The 22,819-nt window shown below is 36.4% G+C and overlaps 3 protein-coding genes across 3 annotated transcripts; 2 read left to right on the top strand and 1 right to left on the bottom strand.

The window, feature by feature from the left end:
* Positions 1–1,837: 1,837 nt before the first annotated feature.
* On the top strand, positions 1,838–2,454 carry LOC132190904 (lachrymatory-factor synthase-like). The gene has a single exon (XM_088510647.1). The coding sequence runs from the start codon at positions 1,921–1,923 to the stop codon at positions 2,416–2,418; it is 498 nt and encodes a 165-aa protein (XP_088366773.1). The 5' UTR covers positions 1,838–1,920; the 3' UTR covers positions 2,419–2,454.
* Positions 2,455–3,539: 1,085 nt separating this feature from the next.
* Positions 3,540–4,233, top strand: LOC132190325 (lachrymatory-factor synthase). The gene has a single exon (XM_059605279.2). It carries the CDS (start codon positions 3,619–3,621, stop codon positions 4,120–4,122), a length of 504 nt encoding a protein of 167 aa, XP_059461262.2. The 5' UTR covers positions 3,540–3,618; the 3' UTR covers positions 4,123–4,233.
* Positions 4,234–5,312: 1,079 nt separating this feature from the next.
* On the bottom strand, positions 5,313–6,195 carry LOC148583693 (uncharacterized). The gene is made up of 3 exons (XM_088510764.1): positions 5,768–6,195; positions 5,487–5,676; positions 5,313–5,333 (listed from the first exon to the last, which is right to left on the bottom strand). The coding sequence occupies exons 1-3, from the start codon at positions 6,193–6,195 to the stop codon at positions 5,313–5,315; spliced, it is 639 nt and encodes a 212-aa protein (XP_088366890.1).
* Between the last annotated feature and the right edge of the window lie 16,624 nt (positions 6,196–22,819).

Below are 22,819 nucleotides of genomic sequence, written 5' to 3'. Positions count from 1 at the left end.
TTGGATCAAACACTGGTGTAAGTCAGTAGCTCTAATACCATATTGAAATAATAAATATGCGAAAATAATAGCAGAAACAATATAGAAAATAAACACATATGGTGGTTTGGTATTAGACACCTACGTCCACCACTCAGAATGCCCCTAAGGGCTATATTGTGCTCATTAACTTTATTTGTCTACAATACAAAGGTTCTTATTTATAAGGCAATGTCTAAATAAGTATAATAATCAAATCTCCTTGATTTGATTACAATCTCAATATTTAATTACGATCAACCTATAAATAAAGAATATTTAATATCTGCATAATTATGAAATATATAAAAAATATTATAATTTTCTATATATTCTAACAATTTATTATTTTTTAAAAATGAAACAACGGCGCAACTTAAACAATCCCCCTAGATAGCCTGATGATATTTCTTCAAATGATTGTGCATGTTCTGTGATAGTTGCCAAAATCTCCTCGTAATATCATAAATTTTAATAATAATAATAATTTTTCATTAATTTTGACATTTGATAGGCTTAGAGGTTTTTAATGCCCCCCAAAAAAAAGAGCAAATATTTTTGGTCATTAGAAGCAGCCAATTAAATGACATTGGAATTGTGAAATATGAAATGTTACGTATTCTCTTAGTGTTTTTTTTATTTTAGGTGAACATTATTTTTTTAAAAACAAGTGAGATAAATAAGAACAATTTTTTTTTTTTTTTACTTTTTTAAAAAATAATATCAACCTAATTAGACAAAAAAAAAAAAAAAAAAAAACTAACATTCTCGTTGTGAAATTGTCTAGTTTTCATGAATGCCGGGGCAGGTCAAATGTAATTAATTATAATTTCCAAACTCAAGAAAGAAGAGACTTGAAGGTCCAAGTCCGTGGTTGCAAGATTCCTTTTTAATACACAAGCATGCATTTTGTATAAAAGCTCCGATATTCTCTCCGGCAACAAAGAAAGCCTGTCCAGCTCGTGGGCCGACACATTTAATGGAACTGATGTTGTTCATACTTTTGCTTCCTCATTTTCTTCTTTCATGGCCGGCCACGTTCTACTTTGGTTTTACCCACTGTGGAGTCAAAAGAAGCATTACTAGGATGGACCCTCCGACATTAACATTTGGCTTAATAAATATTTAGTTAAATAGTTAAATAATCACATTATTTTTTTTTTCATCTTAGTTACTACTTTTCCTATTTCCAAAGTACAAATAGAACAAGATTTGGTTTTTTATTTAATATGGATTGTTGAGTTACAGTATTATGTAAATTTCTTTGAAGCTCAACAAATTTTTAGCCACTTTAGCTAGCGGGATGTGGAGTTTTTTCGTTATATGACTCAACAAAATAGCGGAAAACCCGATATGAGTGCTCTTACTTTGGATTGTGTCATGTGCTATCTCTCGCTCCATAAGTATTAGTAATTAAAATTATGGCACATTTTTTCTTTAAGTTAGAATCACACTAACAATATTTATTTAGTCAATAAATAGAATTTGGTTATAAAAAATAAATTCTACTTTTAACATCCATTTTGATACTATAAAAGTAGTTAATCGTAAATCTATGAACCACATTTTACATTTTTTCTTTTAATAAACTTTTTTATTATTTACATGGGTATGCGAAATTCTTTTTTTCTTACTATTATTATAACATGGAAATGTCAAAGACCCACATTGCATCTTTCTCTTTTTTGAGTGGCAATCAGCACAAAATATGGGAGGGGTGGGGGTTTCCCACCTCAACACCCAAGCATAGACTTTTGAATAATCAGTGACGAGGTTCTTTTGGTAATTTCCAATTCCATATTTTATTATTTTTGTCCTTCCTCAATCTTTCTTTCCTATACATAACGCCCCCACCCCCACAGAGCCACACATACCTTCATTCTCTGCAATCGACTCTCACAAATGGCAGCGGAAACGGAGTCAAAATGGGAAGGCAAAGTCTCTGCTGTGCTGGCAAACCCGACAGCACAACAAGTCTGGGTTCTCTTGGAGGACTTCTGCAACCTACACAAATGGCTTCCTAGTATTGACACGTGTTATCAAGTAGATGGGATTCCTGGCCAGCCTGGCCTGATCCGCTACTGCGCCGCCACAGTAAGATCGTCTTCCGGCAGCCGTATCAACTGGGCCAAGGAGAAGCTGCTTGCGATTGATCCCATCAAACGGTGCTTGAGCTATGAGGTCATAGAGAATAACACCGGCATAAAGTCATACGTGGCAACAATGATAGTATTGTCGATCAAAGATGAAGGCGGACGTGGGTGCAAGATCGAGTGGTCGTTCGTGAGTGATCCGATTGAAGGGTGGAGAATTGAAGATCTGGTCTCTTATCTGGAGTCTAACCTCCAGGCCATGGCACAGAAGATGCTTTATCATTATGCACTCATTTCAAGAAGCTGAAATTTAGCCATTCATTGCTCTATTTATTAATTTTTATTTCCGTTTTCCATATATTATTGCCTTTTTCCATATATAATAATAATTAAAAACAAAAAAAACAAAAAAACTCAATACCTCACAACAGGTTTAGCTACTCATGACTTTGCTACGATGTCCTCCTTCCATGGAATCTAGCTTACATGCTGTTATTTAATAGTATCATGTATGTTGTAGTTAATTTAATTAACGATCAAAATTGAATCTTAAAGTTGACTTACTTTTAGAAACTTTTAATATGAGAGAGAACATGAAGAGAAATTTTGAGAAATTTAATCTTGACCGTTAATTAAACTACATCATACATGTCCCTACCATGATCTTCTTCTCTTCAACTCTTTCAAGCCTCCAAGAAGTAATTTATGAGTTTTTGCTCTAAGCTATCAGTCTGTCTTTCTTCAATGGTTAGAATCCTATTTATAAAGTGTAAACTAAACCCTAAAAGGTTTGAAAATCTCAGAAAAATCGTAAGTCAGTCTCTTAATCCTAATATGGCTTTCTATAACAGTCCTAAAAAAATTAATTTTAATTTTAAAAAACCTTTTTTTACTTAGAAACCATGTACCAAAATCACTATTTCAACAAAATAACCAAAAACCCATATGAGTGCTCTTGCTTTGGATTGGACCATGTGCATGTTACCAATAGTCACTCCATAAGTATTTACCTAATTATTACATTAACAAAATTTATTAAGCTAATAAACAAAATTTCATTGTAAAAAGTAAATTATATTTTTAACATATATCATGAACCTCTAAGTTTAATTTGATTCCATAAAACCAGTTAATCGTAAATCAAATAAACTATGTACTGACTTTACATTTTTCCTTTTACTAAACTCTTTTATTATTATAATATTACATGGAGATGCGAAATTCTTGATAACATGAAAATGTCAAAGACCAGCATTGTATCTTTTTCTTTTTTAGTGGCAATCAGCACAAAACAGGGGGGGGGGGGGGGGGGGGGGGGGGGGGGGAGGGTTCCCACCTCACCACCCAAGCATAGACTTTGAATAATCAGTGACGAGGTTCTTTTGGTAATTTTCAATTCCACATCTTATTATTTTTGTCCTTATCCTCAGTCTTTCTTCCCTATACATAACACCCCCACCACCACAGAACCACACATACCTTCATTCTCTGCTATCCACTCTAACAAATGGCAGCGGAAACAGAGTCAAAATGGGAAGGCAAGGTCTCTGCTGTGCTGGCAAACCCGACAGCACAACAAGTCTGGCTTCTCTTGGAGGACTTCTGCAACCTACACAAATGGCTTCCTAGTATTGACACGTGTTACCAAGTAGATGGGGTCCCTGGCCAGCCTGGCCTGATCCGCTACTGCGCCGCCACAGTAACATCGTCTTCCGGCGGCCGTGATGATGGGGTGACGATCAACTGGGCCAAGGAGAAGCTGCTTGCGATTGATCCCATCAAACGGTGCCTGAGCTATGAGGTCATAGAGAATAACACCGGCATAAAGTCATACGTGGCAACAATGATAGTACTGCCGACCAACGATGATGGCGGACGTGGGTGCAAGATCGAGTGGTCGTTCGTGAGTGATCCGGTTGAGGGGTGGAGAATTGAAGATCTGGTCTCTTATCTGGAGTCTAACCTCCAGGGCATGGCAAACAGGATGCTTCAACATTATGCACTCCTTTAAATAGCTGAAATTTATCCCTACATGCTCTATTTATTAATTTTTATTTCCGTTTTCCATATATTATTGCCTTTTTCAATATATAATAATAATAATAAACAGGCTGTTTGTTCATCTCAGATGCATACATTCAAACAGGTTGTTTGCAATGAAATCACACATTTTTAATTAACATATTTATTATATTGTTCCAGGCAACATTTCTTGAAAGAGTAGTGATATTCAGTAGACACTTATATGACTATTAGACAACTATAATGATGTGAGAATAAAAATTAGCCATTGGATCAACTAGGGTTTGTAAAAAGAAAAATGGTTAAATTCTTGTTGTGCAAATTTATTTAACTCGCAAGTGCACGAATCGAATATTGTAGTTTAATGGATTGCAAGTGCGAGGTTGATCACACAGAGAATTGTATTTTGAAAGAGCAATTTAAATCTAAACTAATTTAATCCTAACCTTGTTCCAAAAAGGTTTTGAATTTTGATTTTTTTGAAATTAAAAGACAAACATAAACTAATTAAAATAAACTAAGAGATAAAAGACTAAGGTTTGTGAATTTACACTCATCGAATCATAACAACATACTTCCATATTTATCAATATTAATATGAAGTTCTCACAATTAAAATCTTAGATATGTTTCACTATGCTTTAATAGTTAATCAAAATCATCCCATGTATCCATTCGTTGCACAAATCACAAAAGAAATCCAATATCAATTAAATCATCAAATGTATCCATAAATCACAAAAGATATTCAATCATAATTGAAACACCAAATGTACCCGTAGAACAAATTACAAGGGATATTCAATTATTTAGGCAAATAAAATCAAGTAATCAACTATGTGAAATTATCTTAAATCATCAAGTGTATCATTGAATCACAACAAGATATCCAAGAATCGTGCCACATATTGAAAAGAAGTAAAACAATTGAAATAATAAACTCAATAAAATCAGATAAGTAAAGACTTACATAAAAGTATTGATGTTCTTCATCGGTAAGGCTTTATCTATAAGAAAGTTAGTTTTGTTAGTTGTTATGAACCAATAAGTAAATATAATGAGACTGTAACAGTTAAACATCACGGTAGTCTTACGTAGTCACGGTACCAATCGCAGAACAGTGCATGATGTTGGGTTTCCAACTGATCCTCCATCATTCGCCCCTTATCGCATGATCGCCTAAGTGTATCCATGTGCACCCTACAATACGAAGTTTAAATTCTATTATAATTCATAACTAAGGGTGCAATGTGATATTAAAGTTGCATACACTACTAACACGACTTACGTTCGTAGTTGAAGGAACTCGTCCGAGTTAAACATAATGTATCGGTGAATTTGTGTCAATGTGACACGGTCGAGGATGACTTGTGTTCCCGCCCCCTTTGAACCATCCAGGTTTCTTAAAGCCCTATTGTGAAATGTTGGTGCATGATTTAAATACCTCGAGCAGAACGCCACCAACTCCGTTACTATGTAGCCCTTAGCAATGCAGCCCTTAGGAGCCGCTTTATTGCGAACATTAGATTTGAACACCCCAACGCTTTTACATATGATCATAATTCATTCATTACAGTTAGTGACGGTTTTATAACGGAGAAAGAATAATTTGATGAATATTGGTAAAGTTATTTTACCTCTCTACCGGATACATCCACCTATACTGTACCGGTCCACTGAGTCGGCATTCACGGACAAGATGCACAACCAAGTGAACCATCACGGTAAAAAAACTTGGGGGAAAGACCCGTTCCATTTGGCACAAAGTGATACAAATGTCACCCTCTAGTCGGTCCATATCATCTTGTGTCAATGATGTTGAACATAGGCCCCTGAAGAATGCAGACATCCCGACAAGTGGTCTAACCACGTTTCCTGGCAGTGATCCACGCAATGCAATAAGGAGAAGTTGTTGCACAATTACGTGACTGTTATGGCTCTTCAAACCGGATATCGTACGATCACTAAGTCGTACATATCGGGAAATATTCGAGGCATATCCGTCCTGCACCCTTACATTTCGAAACACTTTCAAAAAATGTGTTTTCTTGTCCTTAGACATCGTGTGGGAAGCTGTGGGCATATATGTTTGGCCATCCTCGCCGGTGTACGGATGAAGTGTAACCTTAGTTAGGAATTTAGCTCCATATAAAAATAAAACATAAATCTAAAGAAAACCTAAACTAAAAAGAGAAAAACTATAGAATTTTGCTCTCTAGAATTCTCTCTCTTTTTCTTAAATGCAAAGAAGTCTATTTATAGGCTTAGGGAAGTCCTAGAAGCCCTATTAAACCTAGATAATTCGGAGGTCTGTCTCCTAGTCAAAATAGAAGTCTGAAATCGGAATAGGATTCGTCCAAATTTGTGTCCTTTAATTGCGGGGCAATTTTGGCATAGTAATTGTCCGAATTAGGAAAATCCTATTTCACAACAAATTGTAGTATTTTGAGTTAGATTTCCACTTCCGCTTGAACCACTTCAATCCGATATTTGAACGGAAAGTTATGGTCAAAATACTGAGACATGTGCAGAATCTGAATTTGAATCAAATCCGAAATCTTATCCAATCTGAACTTTAATCCAGTCTGATCTTTAATCCGATTTAACATTTTCTTGGATTTAGTTAAACTTAACCACTTCATCTAGGTCTTCTCAAAGTATTTTTTTTCTAAACTTTGCATTTTTCCCTTTAAAGCTGTAGTTTTTCTTCAATGACCTACAAAATACTAAAAACACAAAACTAACACAAAACATTAAATAATAACACAGTTAAAGGATTAACTAATGTAAATAAAGGGGTCCAAATATGAAATATTTGACACTTATCAAACACCCTCAAACTTACATTTTGCAAGTCCCTTAGGAAAACAAAACGAAAAATAAACTGTAAGCAAGAAACATAAATCCTCTTTCGTGGGAGAGACGATTGCATTTAGCATATGCAACAAGCCTTTTAAACCCCTAAGCATCCCTAGTGAACGAGTGAGGTCTTATGAGGGCTTAATAGGAATGATACCCACAAACATTGTGCACTATGTTGTTAACAAGAAAAAATTTTCACATAAACCATGGTTCTTATTCATGAGCAAACTTAAAAAGACAAACGCCATCATCACAGTCAAAATGAAATCCATAATCAAATCACTCATAAATGGATAATTAAGACCCTATATGTTCTAAAATGTGTAAAGTGTAATTAGCATACAATCATGAAGCTTTCAGTTTAAACTCAAGACAAGTTTCATAAAATTTGTAAAAATCTCTATCAAATGAAACAACCAAGGCAAGATACGCATTTTTTTTTTTTTTAAACAGGCTCTACAATGTCTAACTCCCTTAAGCTTTCTAATTGACCCATGTAACAAGTGTTAGGCCAACGACTCCCAAGTCAGGTGGCTTTAGGGCACTAGATGTAAAATATCCCTAAGGGCTTATTAACTTAAGTCAAAAAAGTTACAAAGCCAGACTAGCCATATCATAAATCAATATTGAACTTCACACCTTTTGAAGTGAACACTCAATGCTTAATGAGGCAAGATGTCCAGTTACTCAGGGAAAACTCAACATAATATATATAAACTAAACTAAAAAAAAAAAAAAAAAAAATTAAAACTAAAATTTAAAAACTCACGAAAAGGACCAAAAATAAATTTTTGGCAAAGATCTACGGAACTGCTGCCTTTGTTGTGATGTGCGCTCAATCACACTTGAGTGAAGATGCGGCAGTTAACAAGCGCAGGTGCGCTTGAGCTTGCTTCCTTGGCCCTGAGTGCACTCGATCGTAGCAGTGCTGCAATCGATCGCACTAGTTGGGGTGTGCGGAAGGTGCTACGGCAGAACTAGAAAACAAGCCAAAAAAAACACAAGAAAATTCTTTTTTTTTTTTTTAATTATTATTATTATTAGTAACACGAATAAAACAAAACAAATTGCAGAAAAATAAAATCCTAATTATAACTACTAGAAGAATAAAACTAATTTAGAAATAAATTTGTTTAAAAAATTGAACAATTCCTCGGCAACGGTGCCAAAAACTCGTTGTGCAAATTTATTTAACTCGCAAGTGCACAAATCGAATATTGTAGTTTAATGGATTGCAAGTGCGAGGTCAATCCCACAGAAAATTGTATTTTTGAAAGAACAATTTAAATCTAAACTAATTTAATCCTAACCTAGTTCCAAAAAAGTTTTGAATTTTGAATTTTTCGAAATTAAAAGACAAACATAAACTAATTAAAATAAACTAAGAGATAAAAGACTAAGGTTTCGGAATTCACACTCATCGAATCATAACAACATACTTCCATGTTTATCAATATTAATTGAAGTTCTCACAATTAAAATCTTATATATGTTTTATTATGCTTCAACAGTTAATCAAAATTATTCCATGTATTCATTCATTGCACAAATCACGAAAGAAATCCAATATCAATTCAATTATCAAATGTATCCGTAAATCATAAAAGATATCCAATCTTAATTGAAACACCAAATGTATGTGTAGAACAAATCACAAGGGATATCCAATTATTTAGACGAATAAAATCAAGCAATCAATTATGTGAAATTATCTTAAATCATCAAGTGTATCATTGAATCACAACAAGATATCCAAGAATCATGCCACATCTTAAAAAGAAGTAAAACAATTTGAATAATAAACCCAATAAAATCAAATAAATAAAGACTTACAAGAAAGTATTAATGTTCTTTATCGGTGAGGCTTCATCCCCAACCTTAGTTAGGAATTTAGCTCCACATAAAAATAAAACTTAAATTTAAAGAAAACCTAAACTAAAAAGAGAAAAACTGTGGAATTTTGCTATCTGGAATTCTAACTCTTTTTCTTGAATGCAAAAAGTCTATTATAGTCTTAGGGAGTCTTAGAAGCCCTATTAAATATACATAATTTGTAGGTCTGTCTCCTAGTCAAAATAGAAGTCTGAAATCAGAATAGGATTCATCCAGATTTATGTCCTTTGATTGCGAGGCAATTTTTGCATAATAACCGTCCGAATTAGAAAAATCCTATTTCACAACAAATTGTACTATTTTGAATTAGCTTTCCAATGTTCCTTGAATCACTTCAATCCGATATTTGAGTGGAAAGTTGGTCAAAATATTGATACATATGCAGAATTTGAATTTGAATCCAATCCGAAATCTTATCCAATCTGAACTTTAACCAATCTGATCTTTAATCGGATTTAACCTTTTCTTTGATTTGGTTAAATTTAACCACCTCATCTAGGTCTTCTCAAAGTATGCTTTCTTCCAAACTTTGCATTTTTTCTTTTAAAGTTATAGTTTTTCTTCAATGACCTACAAAATACTAAAAATACAAAACTAACACAAAACATTAAATAATGACACCGCTAAATGATTAACGAATGTAAATAAAGGGATCAAAATATGGAATATTTGGCATTTATCAATTCCTAATACCCCTAGGGTTTCATTTCTTTATTTTTTCTCCCCTAGAGCTTGATTTTTATCACAAGAGGTACCTGTGGTTTTAATAAAGACCAAATTGGTCCTTCCGTCCATTGATCGTTAGTTGACTTAACGGAAGTTCACGTCATTGACACGTGTACCAATTAAAATTTGACACCTAGCATAAGTGGCAACATCATCAGTGATGATTGTATATTAACCTGCCGCTTAATTTTTTAAAAAAAAAAAAAGAAAAAAGAAATAACAAATTTAAAATGCTAAGTTTTATTTTGTTAAATAGGTATTAAAACAATTAAAACAAACAAATAGATTTAAGATTTAAAACATAAAAACCATTGAATTAAAACATACCGATCGAAAATCAATTCTAAGGAGAGGATGAAGCTGCCAACGACGAACATCTACTTTTCACCCAAACCCTAGGCTCTGGCTTCCTCCCCAACCCAACCCCAGTCTCCAGGCCCCCCCCAGTCTCCGGTGACTTTGCTTCCTCCCTAACCCACTATTTGGCGAGAGATCTAACAACCATATGTTCTGCGATAGACCCTAATCCAACAATTGCATGGTTTAGTATTGAGAATTAATGGCATCCTCTTCCATGACACATTTACAAAGACAAATTGTTCATCACTAGCCAGAAGTGAATTGGGGTGTCAAGAAAGGGTACTAAGTGTTGATACCAAATATATCCAGCAGGCCTAGATAAAAGGCCCACTATGGTTTAAAGGCCACAATCCACTTAGCTGCCAAGTGCACGTTTCCAAACGTATGTGTCATCGCCTGGTCTGCCCCCAAATCATGCAGTTATGTGCCATCTTATGCTAACCCGATAATCAGGGAAGTATAATCACTCTCCAACAACCAAATCGAAAGTATAATCACTCTTCAACAACCAAATCAGAGGATAACAAACTAAATCCTACCAAATAGAGTCCAGGTACATCTTTAGATCACCATATAGCCTCTATAAAGATTATCATGGGATCACCACGTAACCTCTCCGTAGATTATCATGGGATCGCTTCATAACTTCTCTAGAGATTATCATGGGAAGATCTCCCACACAACAAACTCTATATTTTGAGGGAGTCAAATGAGAGTCATTCTCCAACTCACTTTCCAGCTACTCTATAAAAGGAGCATGCCTACCTCCACAAAACGGACGGTGATATCTATCCTTACCCATTTTCAACTATTATCATTTATAATTATCTATCTTACTCAAATACTCACTCAGGCATCGGATGGGGCACGACCGCCACACCCCCCACTTCACAGTCTGTCACTACTAATACCCTTTCTCTTTCTTAGCAGGCTTCTGAATCAAGTTGCTACCAAGGTTGACAACTATCTCAACAGTTGGCGCCGTCTGTGGGAAGGAGGATCATCTAACTATCCAAAGTTCAAACAGGACAAAAGTCACGAATGGTAGCCACAAGATCTCGAGACCAAACCGAAAACACAATCAACATGACCAACATTACTCCCCCCTAGTCGGAGAATGTCAATCAACATGACACCGTCAACCCCAAAGCTGAGAAGGTTCCCACCGAGTCCCCTGTCTTCAGTCCGCACCTGCCAAACAGCAGGCATATGGGAACCTTAGAGGCCCAGAATAAGCACATGATGGAAACCTTAGAGCTCCTGCTACAGAGAAGCTACGAGAACCAGAACTCGGAGAAGGACTCAACGAACACTGGGCTCCACCCAAAAACACCCAACGGACCTCGTGGGCAGCCTCCAACCCAAGAAGATGGTTCCACTAGCGACGCACGTATGGACGCCATCCAAGCTACGCTGGATAACATAACCCAGCGATTGAATGGCTCCCGCTCCGCGAGTCATGACTTCTTGGTGACGGACCTGCCATTTACCAAGAAGATCATAGAAGCTAGTTTACCCGAGAAGTTCAAGTTGCCGCACATGAACCATTACGATGGGAGCCAGGATCCAGTAGACCATCTTGAAACCTATAGAGCTCACATTATGCTCAAGCCTTGTCCGACGCAATCCTTTGCCAGGCGTTCCCCCTCACTCTCAAAGGAGATGCCAAGCACTGGTTCGGCAGTCTGCAACCCCAGTCAATAGGACCCTCCACTAAACTTGGTAAGAATTTCCTTTCCCATTTCATTAGAAACCGTTAGCGTCGAAAGCCAGCGGCATATCTACTAACCATAAAACAGGAACGTGATGAGTCGTTAAAAAGCTACATGGCTCGGTTCAACCGTGAAAAGCTCATAGTCGATTACCCAGACTAAAAAATTGTCCACCTAGTATTAATGGGCGGAATATGGCCCCATAGTCCCTTCATTGCTGACATAAGCCGTGATCCACCGAGGGATTTTGACGAGCTCATGGCGAGAGCTGAAAAATTCATCAACGGCGAAGAAATGGTAAAAGCCTTCACATAGCAAGCTCGAACCGACAATCCCCCAAAAAGAAGGAGGGAGAGCCGACGACCAAAGAGGTACATACGGTCTCACAGGGTAGACAACCGCTTCAAAGCACATCTAGAGCGTGCACCTTAAGTTACTTAGCTTTGCATGCATATCAGGATTTCTCTGGAGCATTTTTTGGTTCGTTCTCTTAAGTTATTTAGCTTTCAAATAATAACTATTCATTGGCACCTAGTTGCCACTACATGGATATTCGTGCAAATCTGTTTGTCCACAAAACCCACACTCACAGCCACTAAAAACAGGAACACAACATTTTTGCACCTCTCATATCTATGCAATAAATGAATATGCTCATGAATATTTTATGCCATATGATTGATTTAATTATGCTTCAATTTATTACTGTTTATTTAATTATGCTTCAACCGACCTAAGCAAAGAGGTAACATCAAAGGAGAAGGCAAAAATTTTCATATCTAGCGTCTTCAATCACAAACCATAAGCTCCATTCTTACCGAGGAAAATCATAAGGCACATGCAATAAAAATGGCTAACTAGTCATCCGCTATGGACACCAGACAACCAAATAAATCCAGGTGGATTGATTGCAAAAATAACTCCAGGCAAACTGATCGCAAGAATAACTCTAGGCGGACCGGTCGCAAAAATAACTCCAGGTGGACCGGTCGCAAGAATAACTCCAAGCGAACCATCCAACGGTCCCACATTTCTCTCCATCTCCAAGAAAAAGATGTACAGATACATCAAAAGGGAAACTCCACTGTGAAACTATGGAATGGTGATGGGCCATTATCCTGCTCGGGTTGGTAGAGGTATATTCTGTACATATTAAAAATGGTACTCCTTTATGTCGCTAGTTAAAATGGTGTCGGGTAGCCATCAAATTAAATGCCTCTGTTCGAATAACGGAAAACTAAAAGGTGAACATCCTGCTCGGGTTGGTAGAGGTATACTCCGTACATGTTAAAAAACGGTACTCCTCTATGTAGCTAGTCAAAACGGTGTTGGGTAGCCTACATATTTCTCCTAATTGTCCAATTTCACTACATAAAGGATCTCACAGGGGAGGTCCTCTTCCCAGACGTTTTCTACATACAAAGAGAGACGCCCTAACTTCCAAACTCAAAAGGGCAAATACAAAGCGAATCTCCGTATAAGCCTGCAAGGGTACACTCCAACAAATGGTACTCCCTTGTGTAAGAGCTGTAAAAGTCCTACTTACCAACATACATCCAATCACGCATCTATTCATGCATGCATCAACTCATACATGCATCCGCTCATGCATGTATCCATAAATTTACCTACGGACTCATGCTTTGAACCTCGTACCACTCAAACAGTGCACGAGTATGCCTACATACAAAATCACCATTTTCGGATCAGGGCATAATTTCTACCGACTTTGGTGGAGTGTGCTCGGATTGACTTCAAGAAATATATAAAAAAATGGCAAAAACAAAGGTAACATTTCAGGTGTTGACAAAAGAAACTTTATTCCCGTTAGGCCACCACTGTGACCTAAGGGAATGACGGGGTACTGTTGATACCAAATATTTTCAGCAGGCCCAGATAAAAGGCCCACTATGGTTTAAAGGCCACGTGTTAAGTACCAAAATATTCATATTTTAGCCCTTAACTTACATTTGTTAATCCTTTAGTTTTGGTTAATTTCTGCCATTTTAGCTATTTTATGTGTTTTCTTTGTTTTGGTAGGCCTTTGGAAGAAAAGGAAACAATTTCAGAAGTTTTGGGCTTAAAGAGTTATTTTGGAGAAAATTGGAGGCTCTGGTAGTGCGATCGATCGTAGGGGAGCTGTGATTGAGCGCACTACAGGCGAAGACCAAGGCGTGCACTCATGCGCACAAGCAGCAACCTCGATCGCACCTGCGATAGAACGCTCAACACAGAGGTTCGATCGCACACGGACTGCGATCGAGCAAACCATGCGTGAGGAGTAAGACAGCTGCCAGCCTCTTTATGGAAAGTGTGATTTTAGGGTTTTGAAGCTTTGTGCGAACTAGGGCTCAAACCCTATGTTTTTTAGGGTTTCTAGAGTATTCCTAAGGCATTTAAATAGACCCTTAAAACCTCTAGAATGGATATACAATTTCGAAGGAGAAGAATTAGAGCTCTTGAAGGTCAAGTTTTGGGTTTATTCTTTTCCTTTCTATTTTATTTTATGAAGATGTTTAACATCAAACTCATGTGTAACTAATTTACTTAATCGGGCTAGATTGAAGCCCTGATTATGTTTATTTAATATTCAATATCGGTGCCTTTGTGATGATCATGTTGTGATATTTAACTTGATTAAATCCTGTTTTCATGAATTCCTCATATGTGTTTGCCTGATCAACATATGCATGTGGTATAGACTAGTTAGTTAAATCAATTTGGATGATCGAGTCCTGGATTTAATAAGAGTAGCAAAAGAAATCCATGCCGGGTTCTTGAGTTAATCAACATGGGGAACCGGGAGTAGACACCTATGCCCTAGGCCTCATGTGTTTGTCGATTTTCACAAATTCATGCTTTCTTAAAGAAGAATTTAGTAGACACCCATGTTAAATCCTTTAAGAAAGAAAAGAATTAGAGTAGACACCCATGCCTAATTCATTGCTTAGGAAAATCAATAGCTTAAGGAGTAGACACACATACCCTTAAGTTGACAAACATTAAGTATGCATAACATGATTAAAGCATTGGCATATTGTTATATTATCTAAATATAATTAGTGGTGGATATCAAAGCCCTACCTTTTATTATTATCAACTCAAAATCAATCTGTGTTTTGTTTTACTTACATAATTTATTTTAAGCAAAATTTAGCAATCCTAATGGGAATGATCCCGTACTTACACCATATACTACTATGTTGACCTTGCGCACTTGCGAGTAAAACGTACAATTATTTGCCTATTAATTTAGGTAGATATTTGCACCACACCACGACCCACTAAGTTGCCAAGTGCACGTTTCCAAACGTATGTGTCATTGCCTGGTCTACCCCCAAATCATGCTAACTCGATAATCAGGGAAGTATAATCACTCTCCAACAACCAAATCAGAGAATAACAAACTAAATCCTACCAAATAGAGTCCAGGTACGTCTTCAGATCACCATATAACCTCTCCAGATATTATCATGGGATCGCCACGTAACCTCTCCGTAGATTATCATGGGATCGCTTCATAACTTCTTCGAAGATTATCATGGGAAGATCTCCCACACAACAAACTCCACCTCGATCCTCTCAACAAACTCCATATTTTCAGGGAGTCAAGTGAGAGTCATTCTCCAACTCACTTTCAAGCTACTCTATAAACGGAGCATGCCTACCTCCACAAAAAGAAGGGTGAAATCTATCCTTACTCATTCAATTATTATTATTTCTTATTATCTATCTTACTCAAATACTCACTCAGGCATCAGAGGTGGCACGACCGCCACACCCCCCATTTTGCGGTCTGTCACTACTGATACCCTTTTTCTTTCTTAGCAAGCTTTTGAATCAAGTTGCTACTAGGGTTCACAACTGTCTTAACATTGAGTAATGGTGCTGCCAATGCCAATGTGAAAACTGAAGCTGGGCATCAACAAGGAGCAGTTAAAAATGGTATTTCAAAAACTGTTGTTCCACCTACGGCCAAAACATTTGCTCAGATGCTCACTTCAGCAGTTGCTGACCTCCTTCCAAAAGTTCCACTGCTCCTTGAAAATGGCTATAGCAAACAGAAGACGAAAAAGGAGATGTAGAAAGATTTTAACATAGAAATTGGCCCAAGCTATTCCCCTGCATCTCCAAAATACTACACCATTGTTGGATTTGGGTCTGTCGTCGGAGAGTGGGGTTCGTTGAAAGTTTAGGTTTTGTCATCAAACAGTGGGTTGGGGAGGAAGCAAAGTCGCCGGAGAATGGGGTTGGGTTGGGGAGGAAGCCGAAGCCTAGGGTTTGGGTGAAAAGCAGATGTTCGCCGTTGGCAGCTTCATCCTCTCCTTAGAATTGATTTTTGATCATTATGTTTTAATTCAATGGTTTTTAAGTTTTAAATCTTAAATCTATTTGTTTGTTTTAATTGTTTTAATTGTTTTAATACCTATTTAACAAAATAAAACCCAGCATTTTAAATTTGTTATCTTCTTTTTTTTTTTTTTAATTAGGTGGCAGGTTAATATATAGTCATCACTGATGACGTGGCCACTTATGCCAAGTGTAAAATTTTAATTGGTCCACGTGTCAGTGACGTGGACTTCCGTTAAGTTAACTAACAGTCAATAGATTGAAGGACCAATTTGGTCTTTATCAAAATTGCAAGTACCTCTTGTGATAAAACTCAAACCCTAGGGGGGAAATAAAGAAATTAAACCCTAAGGGGATATTAGGTATTTAACCCAAAGAAAAAACCAAAGGCATATATTCACTGTCGTATCATTATAATTGTATGACAGTCGTATAATAGTTTACTAAATATCATTTATCTTCCTAATATCAATTATCTTCCTTGAAATGTCATGATATTAATATTTGTTAAAAGGAAATACGAGGTTTTTCCTGAGTAAGGGTTCAATTGTTCAAAGCGTAGCTGGAGTTATCTCTAAAATGTTGGTGATTTAATTGTTCATTCCTTTGCTATTAAGATCGCTTTGTAACTCTGAGAGAGAGAGAAAATAAAAAATAAAAAAAACCCTCCTCCTCCTCCTCCCCTCCTTCCTTTGCCTTCCCCTCTCTCCTTTGCTTAGATTCCGTTCAAACTCTCTACCGGCTTGTCACGTTTTAAGCATCGCCATCCCACCGGATCTGAAGGGTTTTTAGATCTACTTTCTTCATAATCATTGTGCTCGCCGGCCCACCCCTTCTTCCAGCCTCAGGCCTTCATGCATATATTATTCTGCCGGCTACTGGGAGTGAAGTGTTTTTTACTATTTTTTCGATTTTGTATTTTCGTTTTTGCTTTTGAATAAGACAAGTCTGTTGTTGCTCTAGCTGCAGCAAGTCTTGAATTTGTTGTTTTCTTAGGTTTTGCTTAATAATTACGGAATGGTTTCCGGTTTGTCCTTTTTTTTTTTTCATCTAGTTCTTTTCTGGGAGCAAACTATTGATTGATGACGGAAGAGTTATCAAGTTTATGAAATAATTGTCATTTGCTGAAAGAGACAAGGACCAGAGACGTGATTAGTCGGTTTATGCTGCAGATCTATATACTGATTGTGATGATGACATTTCTAAGGTGTTGTTTTGTAATAGTCCTAAAGGCAATTGGGTATGTGATAAATAGTGTTGGGGTTGTAGAGTTTTCAACTTGTATCTTTGGCATTGTATGATGAAGCATTTTGCTCCAAATTGATTTTATATCAATGAAAATAACTCGTTTGTTAAAAAAAAAAAATGATGGTGATTTCTTGGAGTCTTTCAACTAATGTATTAAGCAGTAAATAATGATGAGTAATGTAATGAATAAGATATTATTTATCTTTTTTTAAAAGGATATTATTCTGAATATAAAACTTCTCTCTCCTGAAAGAAGTCACTTCCTCTTTTCTGCATTTCCACCTCCTCGGTGAGGCTCTCCCTCCTCCTCTGTGCGGTTCTTTCCAGGGGAGGAGGGAGAGACTTTGCTTTCTCCTTCCTCCCCCTCTTCAACTCCGCCTAGAGCGGCCATTTCCTTCCCCCCCTTCGTCGCCGGTTCTTCTTTATTTATTTCTTTTTTTTCCTTGAGCAGCGGTGTCGCCATTTTGTTGCTTTCTGTCCACTCCTCCCTGCCTAGTCTGCCCCCTTTGGCCTCTTTCCACCCCCTGCAGTCGTGCCGCTCCCGGTTCTACGGTGGTTCTCAGCTCCAGAACTCTCCCAACCAGATTTAACAGCCTCTGTTCCTCCACTACTCCGACGCATCCTGTCGAAGTCTTCATCACCCTATTCCAGCCACTATGCGCCGCCGTGTGGTCATCACGCACTTGCGCGTGAATCACATGCGCCGCTGCGTGCATTTCGAGCTACTGCAAGAAGCTCTCCCGCCACCCTCCATCCACCCTGTCTTCTGTTCCAGCCACTATTCAATGGACTTTTTTCCTCTTTTTTTAATTTTCCATGTATTTTTATTTTCCTTGTAGTTTGCAGCTCTTTTTGTTGTTGTTTGCTGCTTGATGATTTTGTGGGTTGCTGTCTCCTTGGTCTTTGGTGTTTTGATCCTTTCGTGGATATTTTTGTAACCGAACTTGTGGTGGTTCCTCTCTTTCCAGAAGTCCCTACATCGGAATATAACAGTGCATTTTTTGCTTCAGCCTCTTCGCGGTGGTTGTTACTGGTTCCAAATGGGGGTTCAGATAGACTTGCCTTAATATGTGCCAATTTGATCCTGTAACCGTCTTGTGCAGCCCCTTGAAAGGACCGGGTCATTTATTTGTATCATTTCCGTTCAGATGTAATTATTTCTGCACTGTTTTAATTTGTTTTGGGTCTGTTGTTGGGGAGCTCACCCCATTTTCGTCTTTAGGATCACCTACTTCTTCTTCCATTCGGATCAGAAGTATGAAAGATCCTTCCCTGTAAGCTTTTCCTTATTCAATTAGAAAAAAAAAAAGATTTTATTTAATGATACATATAATGCTACGCTATTTAAAAATTTTAAATGATGTAACAACAAATTTACTACGTGTCATCATATACACTATTAAATAAAACTTAATAAAATCTCAATCATAAAATAGCTCATTTTCATTTCAATGACGGTTATACTCGGTAGACCTTGTAGCTTGTTGCTGTTGCACCCACAGGACTAATTGTGCTCTCAAAGTTTTGGTAGGTTAATAATTATGTAGTGTTAGACACAGGTTTGTAAATATTTATTTTTTAAAAAAAAAAATTAAAAACTCTTCTGGGTCCTATCATGTATTCTTTCTAATTTGTGGAACAAATACAAAAGGGTTTGCAATACTCATTGGCCCAAAAGGGAGAGGAACTACGGACAATATCCACAACATACAGAAACTCGACAGAAGAAATAAAAGAGAAGAGAAAAATAGACGCTTGAAAGTGAAAATCTAATCCATAGATCTGTATCCACAAATAACAAAGTATACATGAAACAACGGATAATTTTAATAACTACATTTTAATGATGGACGCTAAACATAAACATAATGAAGATAAATTATGAAGAACATGAAAGAAACCCCAAAAGGAAACCTAATTTATAGAATACAGAGAACCCAAAATCAATGGCTTTATGAGTGGTACCTTCCTCCTCACGGCCAAACAAGAAAGAGATCTTGAATTAGAGAGTTCTGGATTTAACAACCTTTTGTATTATGAGGAAGAGAGAGAGAGAGAGATATGAATTTAGCAACCTTTTACATTATGGACGACGAGAGAAGAGAGATCTGTGTTTTTGGATGGAGATGAGAGAGAAAAAAAATGAATGTGGAAGCGAAAGATAGTCACACGAGAAGAAGGATCGGTTTTTTGGTTTAATTTTTAATTTTTAATTTTTTTGAAAAAATGCCAGCTCAGACAAAAGTTTAGGGTGGGCAAATTAATCGCCAACCGATTATCGACCGACATCGCTAAACCGATGGCCGGTAGGCGGTAGACTCTTTCTATTTCCGACAAACTCGATTTGGTAGACGGAATAACATTTTCTAACCAAACCGACTTTACCAACCGACATCGACCAACTTTGACGACCAATTTTCCATTTATTTGCTTACTGAAATTACCGACTGCCATTCGGTAATGAAACAAAACATTGGCGGAATAAGTCGGTGAAAATTTTGACTTTTTTACAGACAATTGCGGTGCGAAATGCAAAAACCCCATTTTCTTAACCGAATTATTCGACTCCCACCTCTAGGCATGAGGATCCCAAAAGGATAAAAATAGATGGTCTAACATTTTTATGATTAAAAATAGGCTTTGGGAGCAACCAAACTGGTCCTCCCTCATACCCTCCCAGTTCGTACAATTGTCCCAAGCCTAACAAGCCAAAGCCAAGCTATACGAGCTTTGTTTGCAAGCCTAATCCGAGCCGATCCAAGCCAAACTTTGACACATTCAGCTCTTTTAATAATCGAGCCTGAAAATCTGTGAAGCTCACTGTTTGTTTAATAAATGACTCACTCTCTATCTAGGGCTATAAATGAGCCGAGTCAAGTCGAGCTTTGCCAATACTGGGTCTGCTCATCACACAGGGGAAATAATCGAGCCGGTCTCGAGCTCGAGCCAAGCTAGAAAACCATTGCCTGAACTCGGCTCATTGGAAACTACATTGGCTCAGGATCGAGCTTGGGCTTACTAGAATGGGAAATTCAAGTCGAGTCGAGTACTCGAGTGGAAAAGGGTTTGCAAAGGGTTTGCAATACTCGACTCAAGTCGAGTACTCGTGTGGCTCGACCCGTTTAAGGCTCGTTTAATGGTCCAGTTTATTGAGCCCGAGCCCGAGCCCGGTTAAAGGGTCACACGACCCTTAAAATGTGTGGCTCGGCCCATTAAAGGCTCGTTTAATGGTTCAAAAAAAAGTGAAAATTAAAATTACTAAAATTTCAAATTCAGTGAACAAAAACACAAAATTCATCATAAAAATTCAAAATAATTGTATGATTGTATCTACATCAGCAAACAGCCATATGACAAACTACAAGCAAATTGGAAATGAACATAAAAACATAATAGAGATTACAAAGCAAATTCTGAATGAACCTTTAGTAGAGATTACAAGCTAATTGAAAATGAACCTATAATAGAGATTACAAGCAAATTGAAAATAAACCAAAAACAGGGATTACAAGCTAACACAAAATGAACCTATAATAGAGATTTCAAGCAAACTCAAAATGAACCTAAAATAGAGATTACAAGGAAACTCAAAATGAACCTAAAATAGAGAATACAAGCAAATTGAAAATGAACCTATAATAAAGATTACAAGCAAAAAAAAAAAAAAAAGAACCTATAATAGAGATTACAAGCAAACTCAAAATGAACCTATAATAGAGATTACAAGCAAACTCAAAATGAACCTATAATAAAGATTACAAGCAAATTCAAAATGAACATAAACATAAAGATTTCTTAAAACAAAATACATCAATTTTGGTTCCCAATTGCAAACTTGCAGTTGCCACAAACTGGCTCTCTGAGTCTCTGGATTCAAAGATTTAAAATTAGTTACATGATTCACATGAACAAGTTAATATAATCAAATTCAGAAAGAGATAAAAGATTAGACCAATAAGAAAAATACAACTAAATTACACAGCCCTAGTTGCCACAGGCCCACACAGACAGTCACTGCATTCAATGAAGAAAAAAAAATTGTTAGATGTTTTTAACTCCTTTGCAACATGTCAAAGGAGAATTATCACTTAAGATTATGCAAATAGACATTTTAATGATTATTCAAAAACTAGATCTGCAAAAACAATGGGATGGCAGAATGAACACAAGTTGATGCATGATATAGGCTAATAGGTTACAAGAAAACTCAAAATGAACCAATAATACAGATTACACAATTAAAACAGGTTGTCCAAATGTCCAATATTCCAAGTTCCAACAAAGCTAGCAAAGGTATAAAAATTAAAACAGGTTATCCAAATGTCTAATATTCCAAGTTCCAACAAAGCTAGTAAAGGTATAAAAATTAAAACAGGTTATCCAAATGTCCAATGTTCCAAGTTCCACCAAGCTAGCAAAGGTGTAGCAATTATTACAGAACATAACATCAAAATCTAATGTTGACATTCAAATTACATATTCAATAAGCAAATGAAAGCAGTAAACAGATTCCCTCACAGAAATGAGAAAACGGCATTCATGGCAAATTTGACAATTCCACTTCCAACATTTTCCCCAAACACAAAAACAAAGTTAATAAGGTGAAATTATAAGTAAAAAAGAGCTTGGAAAATGGAAATAAATAAAATAACATAATCATAAAGAACTTGCATTCAATGATTTAAAGCTAGTTACATGAACAAGTTAATATAATCAAATTCAAACAGAGATAAAAGATTAGACCAATGAGAAAAATACACCTAAATTACACAGCCCTAGTTGCCACAGGCCCACACAGACAGTCACTGCATTCAATGAAAAAAAAAATTGTTAAATGTTTTTAACTCCTTTGCAACATGTCAAAGGAGAATTATCACTTAAGATTATGCAAATAGACATTTTAATGATTGTTCAAAAACCAGATCTGTAAAAACAATGGGAGGGCAGAATGAACACAAGTTGATGCATGATATAGGCTAATAGATTACAAGCAAACTCAAAATGAACCTATAATAAAGATTACACATAAGAAAAACCAGTATATGCAATGTAGATAAACTTGAAAACAACAAAAGGAAACTGGAAAAGTGAACAAAGTAAATTACCTCAATTCCGAATCTCCATGCAGTTATAAGTTATAACTTATAATAAAGCTTAAAACAGGTAATCCAAATGTCCAACATTCCAAGTTCCAACAAAGCCAGCAAAGTATAACAATTAATACAGAACATAACATCAAAATATAATGTGACATTCAAATTACATATTTAATAAGTAAAGGAAAACAGTACACTGATTCAGTTTTTTCAGAGAATCCCTCACAGAAAATGAGAAAACAGCATTCACTGCAAATTTGGCAATTCCACTTCGACCATTTTCTACAAACACAAACACAAAGTTAAAAAGGTGAAATTATAAGTAAAAAAGAGCTTGAAAAATTGAAATAAATAAAATAACAGAATCATAACCTCACAGAAATGAAAAAAAAAAAAAAAAAAAAAAAAAAAAAAAAAGCATTCACGGCAAATTTGGCAA

This window comes from Corylus avellana, chromosome 9 (genome assembly GCF_965113065.1).
Source record: "Corylus avellana chromosome 9, dhCorAvel1.hap1.2, whole genome shotgun sequence".
NCBI classification, from domain to species: Eukaryota; Viridiplantae; Streptophyta; class Magnoliopsida; order Fagales; family Betulaceae; genus Corylus; species Corylus avellana.
The sequence above is the reverse complement of the archived record's forward strand: the minus strand, read 5'-3'. Positions and strand labels throughout refer to the sequence as shown.

Bases quoted from the DNA above. Each gene is read 5' to 3' on its own strand.
- LOC148583693 (XM_088510764.1), bottom strand. From the start codon at position 6,195: ATGTCTAAGGACAAGAAAACACATTTTTTGAAAGTGTTTCGAAATGTA. The intron at 5,677-5,767 runs AAATAACTTTAC...CATATGTAAAAG, and splicing joins ATGTATCCGGTAGAGAGGTA to CGTTGGGGTGTTCAAATCTA. The intron at 5,334-5,486 runs GTCACATTGACA...TTCGTATTGTAG, and splicing joins CACAAGTCATCCTCGACCGT to GGTGCACATGGATACACTTA.
- LOC132190904 (XM_088510647.1), top strand. From the start codon at position 1,921: ATGGCAGCGGAAACGGAGTCAAAATGGGAAGGCAAAGTCTCTGCTGTG.
- LOC132190325 (XM_059605279.2), top strand. From the start codon at position 3,619: ATGGCAGCGGAAACAGAGTCAAAATGGGAAGGCAAGGTCTCTGCTGTG.